The sequence below is a fragment of the Capra hircus genome, chromosome 1, assembly GCF_001704415.2.
Source record: "Capra hircus breed San Clemente chromosome 1, ASM170441v1, whole genome shotgun sequence".
In the NCBI taxonomy this organism is placed as follows: domain Eukaryota; kingdom Metazoa; phylum Chordata; class Mammalia; order Artiodactyla; family Bovidae; genus Capra; species Capra hircus.
Genome location: NC_030808.1, coordinates 21,535,492 through 21,559,866, shown reverse-complemented (window position 1 = coordinate 21,559,866; position 24,375 = coordinate 21,535,492). Strand labels below are relative to the sequence as shown.

The 24,375-nt window shown below is 39.4% G+C and overlaps 1 protein-coding gene across 4 annotated transcripts in view; it reads left to right on the top strand.

The window, feature by feature from the left end:
• Nucleotides 1–19,932, top strand: part of RBM11 (RNA binding motif protein 11) — a 29,153-nt gene extending 9,221 nt beyond the window's left edge. For 2 of the 4 annotated variants that reach the window (XM_018053315.1, XM_013967692.2), the window contains 2 exons: nt 3,725–3,821; nt 6,721–8,245. In XM_018053315.1, coding sequence (XP_017908804.1) covers nt 3,725–3,821; nt 6,721–7,032 — 409 coding nt within the window. In that variant the 3' untranslated portion in view covers nt 7,033–8,245. Of the gene's footprint in view, nt 1–3,724; nt 3,822–6,720; nt 8,261–19,798 lie in introns of those variants that run through there. The other 2 variants (XM_018053490.1, XM_005674770.3) reach the window with 2 other exon arrangements.

The following is a 24,375-nucleotide window of genomic DNA, read 5'->3' as shown; positions in this document are numbered from 1 at the left end:
TGTTGAGTTTTAAACCAACTTTCTCTCTCTCCTCTTTCACTTTCATGCAGAGGCTCTTTAGTTGTTCTTCACTTTCTGCCATAAGGGTGGTGTCATCTGCATGTCTGAGGTTAATGATATTTCTCCTGGCAATTTGATTCCAGCTTGTGCTTCATCCAGGCCAGTGTTTCTCATGATGTATTTTGCATATAAGTTAAATAAGCAGAGTGACAACATACAGCCTTGACGTACACCTTTCCCGATTAGGAGCCAGCCTGTTGTTCCACATACAGTTCTAACTGTTGCTTCTTGACCTACATACAGATTTCTCAGAAGGCAGGTCAGGTGGTCTGGTATCCCCATCTCTCTCAGAATTTTCCACAGTTTGCAAAGGCTTTGGCATAGTCAATAAAGCAGAAGTAGATGTTTTTCTGGAACTCTTGCTTTTTTGATAATCCAACACATGTTGGCAGTTTGATCTCTGGCTCCTCTGCCTTTTCTAAAACAAGCTTGAACATCGGGAAGTTCATGATTCATGTACTGTTAAATCCTGGAGTAGAGAATTTTGAGCATTACTTTGCTAGCATGTGAGATGAATGCAATTGTGCGGTAGTTTGAGCATTCTTTGCCATTGCCTTTCTTAGGGATTGGAATGAAAACTGACCTTTTCCTGTTCTATGGCCACTGCTGAGATTTTTAAATTTGCTGGCATATTGAGTGCAGCACTTTCACAGCATCATCTTTCAGGATTTGAAAGAGCTCAATTAGAATTCCATCATCTCCACTAGCTTTGTCTGTAGTGATGCTCCCTAAGGCCCACTTGACTTCACATTCCAGGATGTCTGGCTCTAGGTGAGTGATCACACCATCGTGATTATCTGGGTCATGCAGATCTTTTTTGTATAGTTCTTCTGTGTATTCTTGCCACTTCTTTATATCTTCTGCTTCTGCTAGGTCCATATGACTTCTGTCATTTATTGTGCCCATCTTTGCATGAAATGTTCCCTTGGTATCTCTATTGTTCTTGAAGAGATCTCTCGTCTTTCCCATTCTATTGTTCTCCTCTATTTCTTTGCACTGATCACTGAGGAAAGCTTTCTCATCTCCCCTTGCTATTCTTTGGAACTCTGCATTCAAATGGGTATATCTTTCCTTTTCTCCTTTGCCTTTAGCTTCTCAGTGCTAAGGCCACCGTAAAAAGTATCACAAACGAAGTTAAACACAGAAATGTATTGTCTCACAGCTCAAAGTCCAAAATCAAGGTGTCTGCTGGAGTTCCTTTTGAGGGCGATGAGAAAGAATCTGTTCTGTGCCTCTCTCGTGTATGCTGTGCTGTGCTTAGTTGCTCAGTGATGTTCGACTCTCTGCAGTCCCGTAGACTGTAGCCCGCCAGGCTCCTCTGTCCATGGGATTCTCCAGGACAAGCATACTAGAGTGGGTTGCCATGCCCTCCTCCAGGGGATCATCCCAACCGGGGACTGAACCCAGTTCTCCCATACTGCAGGTGGATTCTTTACCATTTGAACCACCAGGGAAGCCAGTGCCTATCTCATAGCTTCCCCTATTTTTTGGCAATCGTTGATATTCCTTGACATGTACAAGCATCACCCAGTTCTCTGCCTTCATCTCCATATGATGTTCTCCCTGTGTGCATCTGTCTCCACAAGTTTCCCCTTTGACTGTAATAAGGAAGGATACCTGTTTAGCACATCCTACTCCAGTATGACCTCCTCTTAGTTAATTGCTTCTGCAGCAACCCTCTTTCCAAATAAGGTCACGCTTCAGTTCAGTCTCTCAGTCATGTCTGACTCTTTGTGACCCCGTGGAATGCAGCACCCCAGGCTTCCCTGTTGATCCATCACCAACTCCCAGAGCTTGCTCAAACTCATGTCCATCAAGTCAGTGATGCCTTCCAACCATCTCATCCTCTGTCATCCCCTTCTCCTCCTACCTTCTATCTTTCCCAGCATCAGGGTCTTTTCCAATGAGTCGCTTCTTCATATCAGGTGGCCAAAGTATTGGGGTTTCAGCTTCAGTGTCAGTCCTTCCAATGTATATTTAGGACTGATTTCCTTTAGGATGGACTGGTTGGATCTCCTTGCATTCTGAGACACTCTCAAGAATCTTCTCCAACACCGCAGTCAATAGCATCAATTCTTTGGTGCTCAGCTTTCTTTATAGTCTAACTCTCACACATAAGGTCATATTCTGAATTATTTGGGGTTAGGACTACAACATATAAATTTTGAGCTGAAACAGTTCAGCTTGTGACTTCCCAATTTACATGTGATTCCTCTATGGAGAAACATATGCACGCCCTGAAATTCTCATGGGAAAGATAGTGGTTTTAGAAATTTTGCAGCTATTTTTATAATGATACTAATCTCACCACCTCTGCTACTGGGTCACATCTTCCCCAGTCTATAACCTCACTGTGCTTTTTATCTTGTTTCTTTGCCATCACTTACTGCAAACACATGCTCACATCTCCTTGAACTTTGTCTCCAAATCAGTCTGTTACATTTTCCCCTTCTTCTCACTGAAAAATTATCCTTCACGTCTTTACTTCCTATTCACTTCTTAAGCCCACTGTTGTTTGGAAGCTGTTCTTTTAACAGTTTGTTGTCAGGAATCTTCTGATCAATGATAGAGTAGCTCTGATGCTTATCCAGTTTACTGTAACACCAATACTGTCTAAGTTATTTCCTTGCTGAAACCCGCTTTCCCACTGGCCTCTGTGATCCTGCTCTCACCGTGAACTGACAACTATCCATCTGACAGCTTCTTGTTGTTCTCCTGCCCTTACCTTTGCCTCCATCTGCCTGTTTTAATTCACCCTTCCCATAGTAAACTTCCTGTCCTAAGATTAGCAGTATTAGTGTTAAAATTGTGGGATACTAAGGAGCAAGTAGAATGAAGACTAGCTATAATGAGGACTAGGTGAGAGTCCAGCCAGTACATATAACATTGGGATTTATTAGAGATCTCCATAGATGCAAACATTACATATATAAATGAAATTTTTGGACACTTCTGATGTTAATGAGGGATTGTGCGTGTGTGCAAAATCACTTCAGTCGTGTCTGTCTCTTTGCAACCCTATGAACCGTAACCCCCCAGGCTCCTCTGTCCATGGAAGTCTCCAGGCAAGAATACTGAAGTGGGTTGCCATACCCTCCTCCCGGGGTTTTCCCAACCCAAGAATCGAACCTGAGTCTCTCACGTCTTCTGCATTGGCAGGCAGGTTCTTTACCACTATCACCATGTAGAAGAAATCAGCAAATATGTGTTCATGCTCATATCAGCAGCCTGTTTAACAAAGAGCATAATGTTTTTAGTTAAACAGTGAAAGTACCTTCAAAAATGAATGGAAAAAATTCCTATTTTTCTTTCACCTTTTTTTTATTGGTAGAAGATTGAGTGTACACTTGGTGATTATTGACTTACTTTGCTTTCTTCATATCTGAGTATTCTATGCCTTTATACAACTATAACTGATTAACATTTTCTTATCAGAAAGCCAAATGTGAGTCTAAATATTGAGATTTCAGTAGGTGGTAATTAGTAAGACTTGAGATACTGCTATGTCACTATATTATTAGTATAATATGTTTAAAGTTAAATTTATCTTAATTGAACTTTTAGAGAAGTTTTTTAATTATGAAGCTGTATTTTTTTTTTAAGACTAGAGTACCTCTGTCCATAGGAATTTTAACTTCATATTACTTCTTTTACCTCTCTCAAGAAATGAAGAAGCCATGGGCAGATCTTCCTTTTCCATGCAGTTCTCTCCAATTAATAATGCATCTTTATCTCAAGAATATTTTCTCTTTCAGAAGATGGTAAGTTTGATATGCCTTTGGTTGAAAATGTAACATGATAATACAAACTGGAAAGGATATGAAAACTGCTTGGAACTTAAGCTCAACTCTAAGCCTGTAGTGAAGGCAGAATATGCCTTGAGCATTGTGCCCCAGTGGCTATCTGCTCTTTTATCTGAAATCGATCATCTGAAGTCCCACTCATGTTATCTCTGTAAACATCCAGTGTATGAATGAAAAATGGCAGATGCAAGTGATAATGCACTGTGGTAAAGTAAAATTTGAATCACTTAAATGACTATACTTTTAAAATTTAAAAGGTATGTTTCTAGAATTGAATACTATTTAACGAAGCATTTTGATAGAATGTAGTTATCAATCACCATATACTGCTTTTATACATAGATTTTTATTTTAACTAAAGGCAAAGTTTCTCAGTTGGTAGAGTAAACTACGTTTTTTCCAAAGACTCTCAAAAAATGTGGTTCTGGCCTAGAAATTGCAGTGGTGGGCTATATTGTTAAAGGGGAACTTAGGAAATGTTTTCTTCTAACTTCTCATTTTATACATAGTAAAATTGAGGTTCAGAGATTAATCAGCAAGCCCAAGATTATACAACTTGTTAATGACAGCTGTGGGACTATAACACAGGTATTCTGATTAACACGAGATTTTTTGCAAACATCCAACATACATATGATCTTCAGATTTTTCAAATAGCCATTTTCACTTTGTAAACATAATGAAAGTTGATAATTTAATTTTTGGAAAAAACTTTTCTTGGTTATACGGTCTGCTTAGTTGTGTCTGACTCGTTTGTGACCCTGTGGACTGTAGCACACCAGGCTTCTATGTCCATGGGATTTCCCAGGCAAGGATACTGGAGTAGGTAGCCATTTCCTTCTCCAGAGGATCTTCCCAACCCAGGGATCAAACCCAAGTCTCCTGCATTACATGCAGAATTTTTACCCACTGAGCCATCAGGAAAGCCCTTTTCTTGTTTATGGTGAGATAGTAATAAACAGCCAGTTCTCATCTAAAACCATCAATATCTTCTTTGTGGCATTATTTTTCTCTTTGATAAGATGAGCAATACGTACATACACATATGCACACACGAGAGCTTGTTTTCCCTATTAATCTTTTTTAATGGAAGTAAATAACTTTGTGATCACATTGTCCACAGTCAATGGACAATTTATACTATTTATACTTTCACTCAAAAACATTAATAAGTATTAATATTGCCCCATTCAGCATTATTGGTTACTAATTTTATTTTTTATTGGAGGAAAATTGCTTAACAATGTTGTGTTGGTTTCTGCTGTACAACAACATGAATCAGTCCTAAGTCTACATATATGCCTTCCCTCTTGAGCCTCTCTCCTGTCCACCGAATCCGAGCCCTCTAAGTCATCACAGAGCACTGAGGTGAACTCAGCTCCCTGTGTTCTGTAGCAGCTTCCCTCTAGCTGTCTATTTTACACATGGTAATGTGTTTTTTTCTACTACTCTCTCAATTTGTCCCACCCTCTCCTTCTTCTGCCATGTCCACAAGTCTCTCTGTGTCTGTGTCTCTATTCCTGCCCTGCAAATAGGTCCTTAATCTACTTTGAATAGCTAGAAATTTTGAGTTAATCTATCTTAAGAATTGACTGCTGTGCTGGAAAATATGGTGACTATCAGCCATCTATAAGGAGTGATTATTTTCACTTTACTTAATTAAAGTTTAAGTTTAGGAACAGAAACTTAATGCCGTTATTGCAAAACTTTGAAGTATGTTTGCAAAAAAACTTGGGTATGTGTATCTACTATTTCAACTAAATTTTATATAATCTAAATTCTGATTAAATATTTTCAATGAAAATTTAGTATCCAAATTGAATATGCTTTTGAATATAAGTATAAATATATAGGGCTTCCCTGGTAGCTCCCTTGGAGAAGGAAATAGTAACCCACACCAGTACTCTTGCCTGGAAAACCTCATGGATGAAGGAGCCTAGTAGGCTACATACAGTCTATGGGGTTGCAAAGAATCAGACACGACTGGGTGACTTCACTTTCTTTCTTTCTTCCTTTCCCTGGTAGCTCAGTCAGTAAAGAATCTACTGTAGTGCAGGAGACCCAGATTCAACCCCTGGGTTGGGAAGATCCCCTGGAAAAGGAAATTGCAGCCCACTCCAGTATTCTTGCCTGGGAAATCCTGTGGACAGAGGAGCCTGGTGGGCTACCGTCCATGGGGTCACAAAAGTCGGACACAACTTAGCTACTAAACCACACCCATAAGTATAAAAGGCACACCAGATTTTAAAGACTTAGTATAAAAAAGTAAAATATCTCATGAATAATTTTTATATTGGTTACATGTTGAAATGACAATATTTTGGACATTTGGAGATAAATAAAATATATAAGGGCTTCCCAAGTGACTCAGTGATAAATAATCCACCTGCCAATGCAGGAGACACAGGAGGTGTGGGTTCCATCCCTGGGTCAGGAAGATCCCCTGGAGTAGGAAATGGCAACTCACTTCAGTATTCTTGCCTGGGAAATTCCATGGACAGAGAAGCCTGGTGGGCTACAGTCCATGGGATGGCAAAGAATCAGACACAACTGAGCAAATGAGCACACACACAAGATATATTATTTAAAATTGCACGTGTTTCATTGTTATTTTCATCCTATGACTATTAGATTTAAAACTACCCACCCATGTGGCTTACATTATATTTCTATAGGACAGCACTAATCTGTACTGCAGTACGCTATTTACACCAGCTGGAATCTTTGTTAATCGTTTAAGGAAACTAGTGCATCCCTGTCCTTACTGACACATGGTCTGGTTTGCTCGTAGTTATTTGTATAGTAAATGTAAACTCTAACTGTTTCTCTTTTTTCCTCTGTGGGCTTGTTTTGGTAGGTGAATATGTGTGGGTTTTTCCCACAGCAGTGGCCTATGTATAACCCAGCACTGCAGCTCCCTTACTATGAGATGACAGCACCGCTTCCTAATAGCACTTCTGCACCTTCCTCACTGAATCACGTTTCAGATCTGGAGGCTGGGCCCAGCTCTTACGAATGGACTCACCAGCAGCCAAGTGACTCAGACCTTTATCAGACGAATAAACGAAAGAGGCAGAAACAAAGCAGTGATAGCGATAGTAGCACAGAAAACAGTAGAGGAAATGAATATAGCCCAAAATTCCAAAAGTGTAAGAAAAAAAGATACTAGTATTTCCATTCAAATGAAATGTATCTCTACTAGTCTTCATTCTCTTAAAAGAAAAATCTGTATTCTACTAAAGGACCAATTCTGTGGCTTTCTTGTCTTCTTTGAAATATATAACAATATATCTGATTTGTATTTAATTTTTGTCTTGAATGACAAAAATCTTAAAAACAATATAATGTGCTTTTTGTAATTGTAATGGTATTGTTAACAAGAAATACACTCTGAGTTGTTATGTTTTAGTATCAATGATGAACTTAGACTAAACCATTAATCAAAAGTCATTTACTGGGCACTCATGGAGAATGTACCATGATCTCCTACATTGTTGCTTATAACCCTCAGCTGAAGTTAGAAGTGGAATGGTCAGTTTTCTGAATGAAACTAATACAAATCTTCGAGTTGTATGTTTTTCCTAAGAAGAGAGAATAAGCAGAGTTTAGTTTCCTTTATTACTAATACTTTATGTCTAAATACCTTGTCTCAGCCTTACTCTCATACATACTTACTTCATAAAACAAGGATATACAACAGTGATACCAAAGGAAAGATGATTATCATGTGGCTAGCTTTTGGTTCCTTCCCTTTTCATATGATTATATATAAATAGGAATACATGCCTCTTAACTTCCTACTTATTAATTGTATTTTATAAAAAGTAGTTGGCTATGTCAGTATTTATTGTCCACCTCTTTTGCCATCCAGATTGGAGAGCATATATTGGACACATTTAGATCTTGATAATGAACAATAATTTCAATAGAAAATTTCACTATTGTATGATATTTAATGTTTATCGTAAAATCAGCTTTCCTATTTCTGGACCATTTATTTGCAGGGATAAACAGACTACATGTAAAATTAATGATTTATTTGGACAATCTTGTTAACTTTGTAGCTTACCATAAACTAGAATGCTGAAAATATTCATTTATTGAATCCAGTTGAAAGGATCACACAGCTTCATTAGGAGCTAACCACCCAATTTTAACCATTCTTTGATATTTCTTTTGTGTATTGCATAGCACCTTATAGATATTTATTATTACTTAATAAAATATTTTTAGCAAAGTTAGTAGCTGAATTTAACTTCTGGTTATGATTATACAATACCGTCATGTTTTAAATGTAAATATTAGTCTGTTTTGATCTGACAAATGAGGAAATGTAAATTCTGCTTAATGTAGCTTGATTTATATAACTTCATATTGCTGAATATTCAGACTAAAAATGCTGACCTTTTTTAAATTAACACTTTTGCAATTTAGAATCATACCAAAGGGAAAATACCTTTCTATGTAAATAGGAAGTGATATATATCTAAAACACATTAACGTCACCTCTGCATTTTCTTCAATTCTTATACCTTGCAAATTTCCTAAGCCCCAGATTATTTCATTGTAATTGGCATTATAGGAAATATATACACCTAAGAAATATCTTAACAAGTACCAGGTTTAGAAAATTATCTTGAAATATTGTTACATGAGTTAAAATCTTCAAAATGCAAGGAATTCTTGCAATTTCTTTCATCACAGGCTGGAATTATCTGGATATCAACTTAACCAAGTCAACCAACCAAAAGGCAAATTCACGTATTTACACTGGTGTCTTCTGTGATAGCTCAGTAGGTAAAGAATCTGCCTGCAATGCAGGAGACCCCATTTCTTGGTTGACAACACTCATATGAATGACGACTACCTTATGTTTTAAAGTCAGTTTTTTTAAAGCCTCTTGTAATTATTGTAAAGAAAGAGAAGTTAAAACAGGTGGTTAGGTGGTCAAGAGATTTTCTGGGGAAGCCATAGAAGTTTGGGAGATTAAAAGAATTAGTTGAGGAAATGGAGGTGGATTCAGAAAAGGTGGATCTAAAAGATCTTCTGGGGAGTCGGGAATAAGGAGCTGGAGGTAAAGGTGAGTATAAGAAGGAGGCAGAGGAGAATTTACAGTAAATCAAATTTTTGTTCTGAATCTGACTTCTGCTCTTGAATTTCGTTAAGGAAATATTTTCTTGTTTAGTCACTCAGTTGCTCAGTTGTGTCTGACTGTTTTGCAACCCCATGAACTGTACCCCACCAGGCTTCTCTGTCCATGAGATTTCCCCAGGCAAGAATACTGGGGTGAGTTGCCATTTCTTTATCCAGAAGATCTTGCCAACAGAGATCAAAGTGCCCCCTGCAGGCAGATTCTTTACCAGCCTGGAAACCCAAGGGAACATTTTAGGCCAGTTTGAATATGTTTTGTGCCCTTCTTTCTATCCGATCCTCCCAGAGTACCAAGAGGGTATTTGTGTAGGATGAGAGCATTCTAAAAGTCCCTTAAATATAACAGCTTTTATAAATTATATGATCCATTGTCTGGCCTTTCACAATTAGGATCTGCATGAGTATATTCAAATGTAACACAAACTATTGTCTCTTTGGGGGAAGACCTGGAGGTAAACCTCCAGGCTTAGAATATAATTTAACTATGTGCATGAGAGGTGTCCGTGAAGAGGACAGAAAATGCAGCCTCCATAATCCGAAGGAACTCCCACAGATAGCTGAAAAGAAGGAAAGCAAGTTGTGACAGGCAGTGAGGATGGTACTCCAGTCTCTGACAAATCCATCTAATCTATCTCCCATCTAATCCATGATTCCTGGTAGACAATACTAAGAAAGGAATTCTCAACACTACAAAGATAGTGAGATAGGAAAGGTTGTGGATTAGACAGTCCCCTGAGAGCCAATAATGGTTCTTCATGTCTCAGAACCTTGACCTAACTGACAGCCAGCCTCATCCAGGTACAGACCCTACCATCTGCACCCCCTATAGGCAGAAAATGGGAGAAGATGCTCTTTCTGCAGCTAAGCCAAGCTCTCAGAAAGCAAAACCAAGATGGTTGTCTTTTCACCTTGTTTATAGTTTATTTTGCTGTGCAAAAGCTTTAAGTTGAATTAGGTCCCATTTGCTTATTTTTGTTTTTATTTCCATTACTCTAGGAGGTGGGTCATAAAGGATCTTGCTGTGATTTATGCCATAGAGTGTCCTGCCTAAATTCTAAGAGTTTTGTAGTTTCTGGCCTTACTTTTAGGTCTTTAACCAATTTTGAGTTTATGTATGGTGTTAGGAGGAGTTCAACAGCATTCTCAGAGAAAAACAGAAATCACATATAAATGCATATATATGGAAGCTAGAAAGATGGTACTGATGAACCTATTTGCAGGCCAGCAATGGAGCTTCCCTGATGGCTCAGAGGTTAAAGTGTCTGCCTGCAATGCAGGAGACCTGGGTTTGATACCTGGGTCAGGAAGATCCCCTGGAGAAGGAAATGGCAACCCACTCCAGTATTCTTGCCTAGAGAATCCCATGGATGGAGGAGCCTGGTGGGCTACAGTCCACGGAGTCACAAAGAGTTGGACATGACTGAGCGACTTTGCTTTCAATGGAGACACAGACATAGTTCAGTTCAGTCATTCAGTCGTGTCTGACTCTTTGTGACCCCATGGACTGCAACACGCCAGGCCTTCCTGTCCATCACCAACTCCCGGAGCCTACCCAAACCCATGTCCATTGAATCAGTGGTGCCATCCAACCATCTCATTCTCTGTCATCCCCTTCTCCTCCTGCCTTCTATCTTTCCCAGCATCAGGGTCTTTTCCAATGAGTCAGTTCTTCACATCAGGTGGCCAAAGTATTGGAGTTTCAACTTCAGCATCAATCCTTGCAATGAATATTCAGGACTGATTTTCTTTAGGATGGACTAGTTTGATCTCCTTGCAGTCCAAGGGACTCTCAAGAGTCATCAACATCACAGTTCAAAAGCATCAATTCTTCGGTGCTCAGCTTTCTTTATAGTCCAACTCACATCTGTACGTGACTACTGGAAAAACCATAGCCTTGACTAGACAGACCTTTGTTGGCAAAGTAATGTCTCTGCTTTTTAATATGCTGTCTACGTTGGTCATAGCTTTTCTTCCAAGAAGCAAATGTCTTTTAATTTCATGGCTGCAGTCACCATCTGTAGTGATTTTGGAGTCCCCCCAAAATACAATCTCTCACTGTTTCCATTGTTTCCCCCATCTATTTGCCATGAAGTGATGAGTCTGGACAGACATAGAGAACAGACTTATAGACAGTGGAGGGAGGAGAGGGTGGGAGGAATGAAGAGAGTAGCATGGAAACATACATTAGCATATGTAAAATAGTGGGAATTTGCTCTGTGACACAGGAACTGAAACAGGTGTTCTGTGACAACCTAGAGGGGTGGGATAGGGCAGGATGTGAGAGAAGTTCAAGAGCGAGGGGATATATGTATACTTACAGCTGATTCATGTTGATATATGACAGACACCAATGCAATATTGTAAAGCAATTATCAATTAAAAATACAAAAAAAATTCAAAATGCAATTAAAAATTTACAAAAACAATTTAAAAAATCAAGATGAATGAAGCGCCTCATTCAGTTTTGTAGGTGACTCACAACAAAGTTGGTTCAAGTGAACACCAGTCCAGTGAGAATCTCAAGTTCACTGGCCTCTGAGGCCAATTCAAACAGCAGATATATAGAACCTATGCCTGTATATTCTATCTACCTTATGATTCTCACTCTTATGAAAAATGCAAACAGCACAATACAGAACAATGACATGAGAGAAGGACAAATGGACACAAGGACTATCTATGGAAAAGTGAAGGTGTTAGGCATACAGTCGTGTTCAAATCTTTGTTCCCTAGGCTCCTTTTTCTGATGGATTTTCCAGGCAATAATACTGGAGTGGGTCACCATTCCCTTCTCCAGAGAATCTTCCTGAATAAGGGTTCAAACCTGGGTCTCCTACTTTGCAGGTAGATTCTTTACCATCTGAGCCACCAGGAAAATCTGTTATCTCTGGGAAGGACTAATTTAAACCAAGAATCATCATACCTAGAAAACTAGTTCTAGCCCAAAATTTTTCTTGTATATCTAAACTATGAGTGTTTCCATTTTTAAAAAGGGAAATTTCTTATCACCCTCATTTAATTGAACATGTGGCAGAGACCCAAGAGTCAGACTGGTAAGAAAGTTGACTTTCTCTGGCTTCGTTGCAGGTTTCAAAATCACTGCACCCTCCAGAGTGAGTGGAGAGTCCTGAATACCCCATCCTCATTATCAAAACTCTTGGGAGGAAAACTTTTCCTCAGTCAACTTGTATCCAAGTGGCTGGGGACCTGTGAACTAATTAACAACATACAGATCAACAAGATGTGTTAGAGTTCTCTGGAGAAGCAGAATCAATAGGACTGGTTGACTGATTAATAGATTTATTGTCAGGAATTTTCTCACATGATATGGAGGCTGACAAGATCTGCAGTAAGCAAGCTGGAAAGCCAGGGGATCCAGGGATGTAGTTCCAGTCCATCTCTGAATGCCTGAGAATCAGGAGAGTCAGGGGTATGTTTCCAGTCTGAAGGACATTCAAAACCCAGTGTCCCAACTTGAAAGCAACCGCACAGAAGAGTTTGCACTTCTCCAGGGAGAAGTCAACCTGTTGTTCCACTCAGGGCTGTAGTCCTCAGATTGCTTGAGGATAACCAACATTAGGGAAAGCAGTCTGCTTTACTGAGGAGTCATCAATTTAAATATCAGACTAATCCAGAAACACCCAGAAGAATGTTTCACAAAATGTCTGGGCACTCTGCAGTCCAGTCGATTTGACACATAAAATTAACCATCGCATAGGAGAATAGTCCACATGATGTGAGGGGGAAGGGCTCCCCAAATTGCCAAAGACCATGGTTTCAAGACCGGCTTAACAAAAGCAGGAGCAGTAGGAGCTTCAGTGGGAAAGTATAGAAGCTTCTATCAGGTTTGTCCATCCAGGTGCTAGGGATGGTGCTCTTCTGGGATGGTTGCTGGTTGTTCAGTCACTAATTGTGCCTGACTCTTTGCAACCCCATGAACTGCAGCATGCCAGGGTTCCCTGTCCTTCACCATCTCCTGGAGTTTGTTCAAACTCATGTTCTTGAGTCAGTGATGCCAACCAACCATCTCATCCTCTGTCACCTCTTCTCCCACACTCAGTCTTTCCCAGCATCAAGGTCTTTTCCAATGGGACTGAAAGCTCCCCTAAAGGAGAGTTTAAGGCAGCTGAACTCTCACATCCCAGGACTAAGAATCAGCCTCCTCCTGAACAGGAAACTCCGTCCAAGGGGTTATTACAGCTCTTAAATCAGTAAAGGAAGTTTAGGTAAGGTTTCTTTCCAAGGCTGCTGTTCGTTCAGGTGTTTTTAAAGTAATCCTTACAGCATTCTGGAGGGTGATTGGTCCCTTTAATAGAAAATTCGCTAGTCTGTTTATATTCAGGTAAGGAACCTGATGCTAAAATTTGAAAAAAAAAATTAGTCTTTATTAAGTGGTAAAATTCAGTAACACTTCAATTCTGTTTATTACGAGCTAAGGCATATTGAGTTCAACTAACATATGCCTCTCTATGAATGGCCAGGCTTTCTTTTTTTAATTGAGTGTCTCTGCAACACATGGTCATTTTTCTTTAATCAGAGATTCTTAAATGAGTGATTATATTGCTTTAAAATTCACATAAAATTGCCTAAACTTAAAACAGCACCCCTCACTATTAGCAAAGCTCAGGCCCCAAAGCCAGATTTTGGATAGCAGATCAGATAAGCCATCAACCCAACTTGCCCTAACTCAGAATATGAGCACAAAAATAGAATCTGATTAAAATAAACATCATATTCAGAAAACAAGATAAAAAACTCCAAATGTCAGCCTGTGGGTTGTATGTGAAAATGGGAGAGAGGCAGTTATAAGTCATTACTTTGATGAAAATCTCACGTCTATCTTTATCACAAATTGGTACCACCCCCATATTCTGCCCACATATTATCCAGCTGCCCATGAAGCAGCTTCTTTCCTCCCTCTCCCCCATCAAAGAAGGACTGAGAGAATCATTCTGATCCACTGTACCCCAGAAGTAATTGGGAACTTCATGAAAGAATTGTTCAGTTTACCATAATGTACTTTTCTGAAGAACACTGAAGATGAATTCACTGAACTGCTTCAAAGAATTAAATCTTCAGGCAATAGCAGAAGAAAATATTAATCAGATGTCCTTTGTTTACTGTAGAAGATGTCCTTACTTGATTTGGGGAGTAGGAATGAATGAATGGGTGGACAAATTGGTGAAGAAATAAGGGACTGAAGCTTTAAGAAGCTAGCTGAAGCTCCAGTACTTTGGCCACCTCATGCGAAGAGTTGAGTCATTGGAACAGACTCTGATGCTGGGAGGGATTGGGGGCAGGAGGAGAAGGGGACGACCGAGGATGAGATGGCTGGATGGCATCACGGACTCGATGGATGTGAGTCTGAGTGAACTCCGGGAGATGGTGATGGACAGGGAGGCCTGGCATGCTGCGATTCATGGGGTCGCAAAGAGTCAGACATGACTGAGCGACTGAACTGAACTGAACCCAAATTATTATTGTTTATTCAGGGAGCTGCATGCCACACATTTGTTGTGAGAAACACACCCTATAAATGAGGAAACTGAAGTTTAATTGCCCAAAACTACACATCTTTCAGCAGAGAAAACCTAGGTTAAAAGTGTCATGAGACCTGTTCCAGTGCTCTAAATATACAACCACACTGTTGGTACTAAAGATTTGCTTGCAGGATCTGTAATAACTGGATGGTGCTTTTAAATGGAAATTTGTTAACAGCTCTCATAATTACCTCGCTTCCCTGGTGTCTCAGCTGGTAAGGATCCGCCTGCAATGCAGGAGACCTCAGTTATATTCCTGGGTTGGGAAGATCCCCTGGAGAAGGGAATGGCTACCCAGCCAGTATTGTGGCCTGGATAACTCCATGGGCCATACAGTCCATGGGGTCGCAAAGAGTTGGACATAACGGAGAGACTTACACTCACTCGGGGTTGATTTCATCGTCACTTTTCCTAGACATAAACCTGTACCTTATAGTTAGTGTGACTAAAAATGAGGTTCTGGGTAAAGACTGTGCCTAAACTTAGTACAAATTTCATTTTATTAAGGTTACTTTGGGTAAATTTAGTTCAGTTCAGTCACTCAGTCATGTCCAGCTCCTTGCAATCCCAGGGACTGTAACACGCCAGGCAGCCCTGTCCATCACCAACTCCTGGAGTTAACTAAAACCCATATCCATTGAGTAACTGATGCCATCCAACCATCTCAGCCTCTGTCATTCCCTTCTCCTCTTGCCTTCAATATTTCCTAGCATCACAGTCTTTTCAAATGAGTTACTTCTTCACAAAAGTTGACAAAAAAATTGGAGTTTGAGCTTCAGAATCAGTCCTTCCAATGAATATTCAGGACTGATCTCCATTAGAATTGACTGGTTGGATCTCCTTGCAATCCAAGGGACCCTCAACAGTCTTCTCCAACACCACAATTCTAAAACATCAATACTTTGGCACTTAGCTTTCTTTATAGTCCAACTCACATCCATACATGACTACTGGAAAAACCATAGCTTGACTAGATGGACCTTTGTTGGCAAAGTAATGTCTCTGCTTTTTAATATTCTGTCTAGGATGGTCATAACTTTTCTTCCAAGGAGCAAGTGTCTTTTAATGTCATGACTGCAATTACCATCTGCAGTGATTCTGGAGCCCCAGAAAATAAAGTTTCTCACTGTTTCCATTGTTTCCCCATCTATTTACCAGGAACTGATGGGACCAGATGCCATGATCTTAGATTTCTGAATGTTGAGTTTTAAGCCAGCTTTCTCTCCTCTTTGACTTTCATCAAAAGGCTCTTTAGTTCTTCTTGGCTTTCTGCCCTAAGGGTGGTATCATCTGCATATGTAAGGCTGTTGATATTTCTCCCAGAAATCTTGATTCCAGCTTGTGTTTCATCCAGCCTAGCATTTCTCATGATGTACTCTGCAAAAAAGTTAAATAAGCAGGGTGACAATATACAGCCTTGAAGTACTCCTTTCCCGATTTGGAACCAGTCTTTTGTTCCATGTCCAGTTCTAACTGTTGCTTCCTGACCTGCCTACAGATTTCTCAGGAGACAGGTCAGGTGGTCTGGTATTCCCATCTCTTGAAGAATTTTCCACAATTTGTTGTGATCCACACAGTCAAAGGCTTTGGCATAGTCAATAAAGCAGAAATAGATGTTTTTCTGGAACTCTCTTGCTTTTTTGATGATCCAGTGGATGTTGGCAATTTGATCTCTGGTTCCTCTGCCTTTTCTAAAACCAGCTTGAACATCTGTAAGTTCACAGTTCACATAATGTTGAAGCCAGGCTTGGAGAATTTTGAGCATTACTTTATTAGTGTGTTAAATGAGTGAAACTGTCAGTAGTTTGAGCCTTCTTTGGCATTGCCTTTCTTTGGGATTGGAATGAAAACTGACCTTTTCCAGTCCTGTGGCCATTGCTGAATTTTCCAGATTTGCTGGCAAATTGAGTGCAGCACTTTAACAGCATCATCTTTCAGGATTTGAAATAGCTCTACTGGAATTTCATCACCTCCACTAACTTTGCTCATAGTGATGTTTCCTAAGGCCCACTTGACTTCACTTTCTGGGATGTCTGGCTCTAGGTGAGTGATCACACCATTGTGATTATCTGGGTCATGAAGATCTTTTTTGAATAGTTCTTCTTTGTATTCTTGCCACCTCTTCTTAATATCTTCTGCTTCTGTTAGGTCCCTACCATTTCTGTCCTTTATCGAGCCCATCTTTGCATGAAATGTTCCCTTGGTATCTCTAATGTTCTTGAAGAGATCTCTAGTCTTTCCCATTCTATTGTTTTCCTCTATTTCTTTGCATTGATGACTGAGGAAGGCTTTCTTATCTCTCCTTGCTATTCTTTGGAACTCTGCATTCAAATGGGTATAGCTTTCCTTTTCTTCTTTGACTTTTTCTTTCTTCTTTTCACAACTATTTGTCAGGACTCCTCAGTCAACCATTTTGCCTTTTTGCATTTCTTATTCATGGCGATGGTCTTAATCCCTGTCTCCTGTACAATGTCATGAACCTCCATCCATAGTTTTTTAGGCACTCTGTCTGTCAGATCCAATCCCTTGAGTCTATTTCTCACTTCCACTGTATAATTGTAAGGGATTTGATTTAGGTCATGTCTGAATGGTCTAGTGGTTTTCCCTAATTTCTTCAATTTAAGTATGAATTTGGCTATAAGGAGTTCATGATCTGACCATAGACAGAACCCGGTCTTGTTTTTGCTCACTGTATAGAGCTTCCAAAAGAAAGGCAATGCCAAAGAACTCTAAAACTACCACACAATTGCACTCATCTCACGTGCTAGTAAAGTAATGCTTAAAATTCTCCAAGCCAGGCTTCAGCAATACATGAACCGTGAACTTCCTGATTTTCAAGCTGGTTTTAGAAAAGGCAGAGGAACCAGAGATCAAATTGCCAACATCTGCTGGATCATGGAAAAAGCAAGAGACTTCCAGAAAAACATCTATTTCTGCTTTATTGACTATGCCCAAGCCTTTGACTGTGTGGATCACAATAAACTGGAAAATTCTTCAAGAGATGGGAATACCAGACCACCTGACCTGCCTCTTAAGAAACCCATATGCAGGTCAGGAAGCAACAGTTAGAACTGGACATGGAACAACAGACTGGTTCCAAATCGGGAAAGGAGTATATTGTCACCCTGCTTATTTAACTGTTTTGCATAGTACATCATGAGAAACACTGGACTGGAAGAAACACAAGCTGAAATCAAGATTGCCGGGAGAAATATCACTAACCTCAGATATGCAGATGACACCACCCTTATGGCAGAAAGTGAAGAGGAACTAAAGTGCCTCTTGATGAAAGTGAAAGAGGAGAGTGAAAAACTTGGCTTAAAGCTCAACATTCGGAAAACAAAGATCATGGCATCTAGTCCCATCACTTCATGGTAAATAGAAGGGGAAACAGTGGAAACAGTGTCAGACTTTATTTTTTTTGTGTGCTCCAAAATCACTGAAGAGGGTGACTGCAGCCATGAAATTAAAAGACACTTACTCCTTGGAAGGAAAGTTATGACCAACTTAGATAGTATATTCAAAAGCAGAGACATTACTTTGCTGGCTAAGGTCCATCTAGTCAAGGCTATGGTTTTTCCTGTGGTCATGTATGGATGTGAGTGTTGGACTGTAAAGAAGGCTGAGCACCGAAGAATGGATGCTTTTGAACTGTGGTTTTGGAGACTATTGAGAGTCCCTTGGACTGCAAGGAGATCCAACCAGTCCATTCTGAAGGAGATCAGCCCTGGGATTTCTTTGGAAGGAATGATGCTGAAGCTGAAACTCCTGTACTTTGGCCACCTCATGAGAAGAGTTGGCTCATTGGAAAAGACTCTGATGCTGGGAGGGATTGAGGGCAGGAGGAGAAGGGGACGACCCAGGATGAGATGGCTGGATGGCATCACGGACTCAATGGACGTGAGTCTGAGTTAACTCTGGGAGTTGGTGATGGACAGGGAGGCCTGGCGTGCTGCGATTCATGGGATTGCAAAGAGTCAGACAGGACTGTGCAACTGAACTGATAGAGCTTCCAAATCTTTGACTGCAAAGAATGTAATCAATCTGATCTTGGTGTTGGCCATCTGGTGATGTCCATGTGTAGAGTCTTCTCTTGTGTTCTTGGAAGAGGGTGTTTGCTATAACCAGTGCATTCTCCTGGCAAAACTCTATTAGCCATTGCCCTGCTTCATTCTGCACTCCAAGGCCAAATTTGCCTGTTATTCCAGGTATTTCTTGACTTCCTACTTTTGCATTCCAGTCCCCTATAATGAAAAGGACATCTTTTTTGGGTGTTATTTCTATGAAGATCTTTTAGATCTTCTTAGAACTATTCAACTTTAGCTTGTTAAGCATTACTGGTTGAGCATAGACTTGGATTACCATGATATTGAACAGTTTGGCTTGGAAATGAACAGAGATCATTCTGTTGTTTTTAAGGTTGCAGCCAAGTACTGCATTTCGGACTCTTTTGTTGACCATGATGGCTACTCCATTTCTTCTAAGGGATTCTTGCCCACAGTAGTAGATATAATAATCGTCTGAGTTAAATTCACCCATTCCAGTCCATTTTAGTTGGCGGATTCCTAAAATGTTGACGTTCACTCTTGCCATCTCCTGTTGGACCGCTTCCAATTTGCCTTAACTCATAGACCTAACATTCCAAGTTCCTATACAATATTGCTGTTTACAGCATTGGACTTTGCTTCTATGACCAGTCACATCCACAACTGGGTGTTATTTTTGCTTTGGCTCTGTCTCTTCATTCTTTCTGGAGTTATTTCTCCACTGATCTCCAGTAGCATATTGGGCAACTAGACAGCATCTTTCAGTGTCCTATCTTTTTGCCTTTTCATCCTTTCATGGGTTTCTCATGGCCAGAATACTAGTTTGCCTTTTCCTTCTCCTGTGGACCACATTTTGTCAGAACTCCTCACCATTACCTGTCCATTTTGGGTGGCCCTGCTTGGCATGGCTCATAGTTTCATTGAGTTAGACAAGGATGTGGTCCATGTGATCACATCGGCATGATCCCATCTTATCCTAATCACTTCCCAAAGGTCCCATGCCCTAATACTCTGATATTGGGGATAAGGTTTCAACATATGAACTCTAAGGGAACAAAGCCTTCAACCATACAATATAAGATAGCTAGGTAACTCATTTTCCAACAATCTTAGCCTTCTAGATATTTAATTTCTTTTAAGATTGCCAATCACTAATGTAATAAGCCAAGTATGTGATTTTGTTGTTTTTGTTGTTCAGTAGCTAAGTTGTGTCCTACTCTTTGTGACCCCATGGACTGCAGCATGCCAGGGAAATGACGGTGAGTGTTTCTTTAATTGTTGATAATTTCCTGCTCTATGTAAGTTAAGTTCTTTGTCCATTTTTTTCCTTGCTGCTGCTGCTAAGTCGCTTGAGTCGTGTCCGACTCTGTGCGACCCCAGAGATGGCAGCCCACCAGTCTCCCCTATCCCTGGGATTTTCCAGGCAAGAACACTGGAGTGGGTTGCCATTTCCTTCTCCAATGCATGAAAGTGAAAAGTGAAAGTGAAGTCGCTCAGTCCTTTTTAATCATTTTTAAGTCCTTATATGAAAGGAATACAAACCATTGCATACATAGGTGCTGTAAATGTACTTTCCTTACTTGTCAAGTTTTGCTTGGGGATCTTTGAAATGAAAAACTTGCAATTTGTACTCAAGACTGTCATTTTCTCCTTTGTGGTGCCATCTTTTGGGTGGCATTCTTCAGAAGGCCTTTTCATCATTAAACTATGTGAATTTTTCCAGCTTTCCCTCTGTCATGTTATTTCATATTAAGCAATCAAATATATTATCAATATAGAACTAATATTATTGCATGGTGTAAGTTAAGGATCTAACCTTATTTATTCTTCAAATGGTTAATTAAAATGATTTCTCTGTTATATAATAAATTCTTACTTATTTGTGTTTTCATGCTTTTTATTACACTCCACTGAAGTATCTGGCTTTTCAAAAATACTGCATTGTTTTAATATACAACAAAGAATATAAGAATATATGATGCTATTTCTTGCATTTGTAAAACATTTAAATCCGCACAATTTTATTTCAGTTAAATTTGTTTTTCTGCTTATTTTATTTTATTGATGTAAATAGTTTAAATTCAAGAACTACTTACCAATGATTAAATAAAGAACCTGGCAAAATAATCACCTTGAAGGGCTAATTTTGCTTAGGATATGTTTTACTTCTTTTCTAATGTGTCAAAATATCTAGAATTTTTGAAGTCCTGGCAATTTATTTCAAAAATATATATGAGAATCCTGCCCTCTTGTGTCAGTGTAATTTATATTTTATCAGTCATTCCAGTTTTAAGTAGTCTCTAATCAGGGTGTAAAGGATAAAATAAAATCAATGTTTTTGAACATTTATATGAATGTGTCATTAGAAATAAATAGTAAGGGAAAGTGAACACTCTAATATTGCTCTCTTTTTTCTTTTGACTCTTGTCTTATTTGTTCAATTGGTAGCTCTTGTAACATGAAAATTATTTTCCTTCAAATTATTTTCTAGTTATAAAAATATGTTGACTCTTTTCCAGTGATATTTGCATATAACACCTTAAAAGTTCTAAACATCCCCTAGTGCCTATATATATGTTATATCTATTTTAGACAAGTGTTGCCTTATGGAGAGACTTTCAGTGATATGGCCCTTTAGCACCCAGAAACCAGGAAGGATCTAATCTGGAATTCATGTAACCTGACCTCCAGTTTAAGAGCAGGAAGCACTAGCGTTATTGGAAACAGTCAGGATGGTAGAGCTATTACAGGTGGGCACGCAAACATTAACTGTCTTAAATGAACATGTACATGAATGTTATGAAATTCAAAAGTAGAGGAGACACTGACAGTTATCTGTTCTTTCTGGGCGGTTAGTTACATGGACACCAGAAGCATCAACAGCAACTTCAGCTGGGAAACCTACAGAGGACATTTTCTCCAGCTGAAACAAATGTGAAACCAGGAAGATTTTGTGGGTCTAAGCGAGTCTACAACTGAAAGGTGAAAACAACAGGGCTAAAACTACCTTCCCACATGTGGAGCCCACATTACCTGACAAACTCTTCTTTAACACAGCAGTGAAGAGTCAGAAAGTGAAAACTAAGGATTTTCCAGATTTCAAAGAAAAGCTTCCAACTTTGCGAATATCCACACTTTTCTAAGACATTAACAATGTTTTGATTGCCGCTTCAGAAGAAAAGAAAAAAGTATGTCTTTGTGGATTTTCCCCAGAAATATGGTAAATACCTGTATCAAAATAATCCTCCTGCAGGAATGAGTTGAACTTTATGTATCTATACCATGAGCATTGACTATCTGGTATTAAATGGATAGCACTAGTATTCGGTCAGAGCTGAAACCAGAATATCCTATCCATCATGGCAGCCACTGATCACTGTACTCATTCACAACTAAGCCTCTTGCAACAGACTTTGGCAATGAGTTCCAGAATAATAGCCCTGAAATAGCCTTAACAAAAATAAAATCCAGTGCACCTAAAAGGAACTCACCGTAAAGACTGTAAATGTGTGGCTGCTATATATCCCCTTGTTGAGACCTCAGCAAATGGAAGACCTTGACTCCTAAGGCTCTAGAGGAACTTATATATAGATGCTTCCCCACAGCATCATTACTCTCAGCCCTAGGTAGAAAGGGCCTATCTGGTTAAAAAAGAAAGAAAAAGACAAAAGGAAAATTGTGAATGGTTTATGCTAATGGAATGAATTTTTAAAGTACAAAATACAAAGACGTCTTTGGATCTCTCCAGCCTACTGTGGGCAGGAAGCAGGCTGTTGAGGTCACCTTGTAGCAAAAAAAAATCCATCAGTAAATATAAAGAAGGACCTAAAAAGCAGAACCAAGAGCTAGAAAGCAATGCCAAGAGTAGAGGGGAATCATTCCAAGGGAATAAAATTATCCTCAATCCCTGATTTCAATGGGCTTCCCCAGTGGCTCAGACGATAAAGAATCTGCCTGCAATGCAGGAGACCTGGGTTCGATCCCTGGGTCAGAACGATCCCCAGGAGAAGGGAATGGCAACCCACTCCAGTATTCTTGCCTGGAGAATCCCAGAGAAATCCATGGACAGAGAAGCCTAGCGAACTACAGTCCATGGGCTCGTAAAGAGACACGACTGAGCAACTAACATTTTCACACATTCTAGATTTCATGAAACACTCTGCCTCTAATTCCCTCCTTATTCAAACTGGATTTTCTACCACTCTTATTTTGTCTCAGCACTGTGTGGTAGTGGAAAAACTTGTGTCTTTAGTTCATAGCTTATCAGATGGAAATCAAACCCCTAAAGTGAAGGCGCTTCATTCACACCTGGTACCTGGCCTGAGTGTGATGTTGTGGTGCGAGGAAAATGCAGGAGTCATGGGAGGGGCTGAATGTGTCTTCTGTGAAGTCAGAGGACAGGCAAACTATAACACAGTAAAAATGACATAAATTCCTCTCATGGACTTATGGGGTGTCTGTGCCCACTTTCCCACCCCCAGCCCTGCTGTTTGAATCTGAGAGGGCCCTTTGACTGCTTTGAAAATAAGATGTGATGAAAATGATGAGGTGCCAGGTTCTGGGGCCAAGTCTTAAGAGACTAATATTTCCATTTCCTGTATCTTAAATACTCACCTTTGGAGTCTTGAGTCTCCATGTAAGAAGTTCAGCTGGAGGAAGCATGTGGGGAAGTCCTGAGACTACGTGGAGAGGGAGAAGAACACAGTTGAACCTAACTTTCCAGCAGTCTCTGCCAAGGCAAATGAGTCTCTTTTGGATTTCTCAGTCAGCCCATCAGCTGAATGTTCCCAAATGACCCCAATCAATACCACATGAAACAGAAGAATTTACAGCTGAACCCTGTTTGGATTTCTGACCCAGAGAACCATAAAATATAATAAAACATTTTATTTTTAGCCACTTAATTTGGGGGCAATTTATTACACTACCATGGATAACAGGAAAGACATTTCAGTGTGAGACATCTCGTATGCAACTGCTGGGATACAGAAAAAAAAATTCATATCATTTTAAAATGGAAACAAAGAAGCGCTGCTTTTTCACTTTTTCTTCTTAGCTGTGAGTTGGCCTCAAGATGTATTAACTGTCTATTTCTCATATCATAGATTATATCAGCACAATCCTCAGTAAAAATTTTAATGTTGGACTTCGATAATTGGAGACCATTTGTACCTATTATGCCACTACATATTTCCCCCACTAGCTTTATTAATAAAAATTGCTATATTTTGACCTCCATCTGCCAGTCCTTTATCTTCACATTTTTTTGGAATTCAGGCAGAGATGTAGGGGGATATCTTCTCATTCCTCTTTGAGGTATTTCTGCCAAACCCAACTTTCAGAATTTTAATGCAATCAAATTGGTTTTATTTGCTTTTAAATACCAGTGAGATGAAAAAGAAAGAACTTCATTTTTTGTGATGTTCCATTAACCAATGCAAATAACTTTCCATATGCTCACTGAACAATTTAAATGCATTTCTGCAAGTCAATCTGCCTTTTAATCTTTTTGCAATACATCTCTTAACTGGAAAGTTTAAGTCTACTGGAAAGTTTATATCTACACTCCCTCCTTATGGTTAAAGATGAGTAAAATTATAGAGATTTAATCCTGAGACTTACTCTATAAAATTTTTTACTGCTCATTTAATTTAACCGTAAAAAATCCCATTTAATCATACGCTGTATCCATAAACATACGTTTAAAACCTGGTCTTAAAAAGTATTGGGAAATAACTTGCATGAAAACTATCCTAAGAATTTGCATATTCTGCT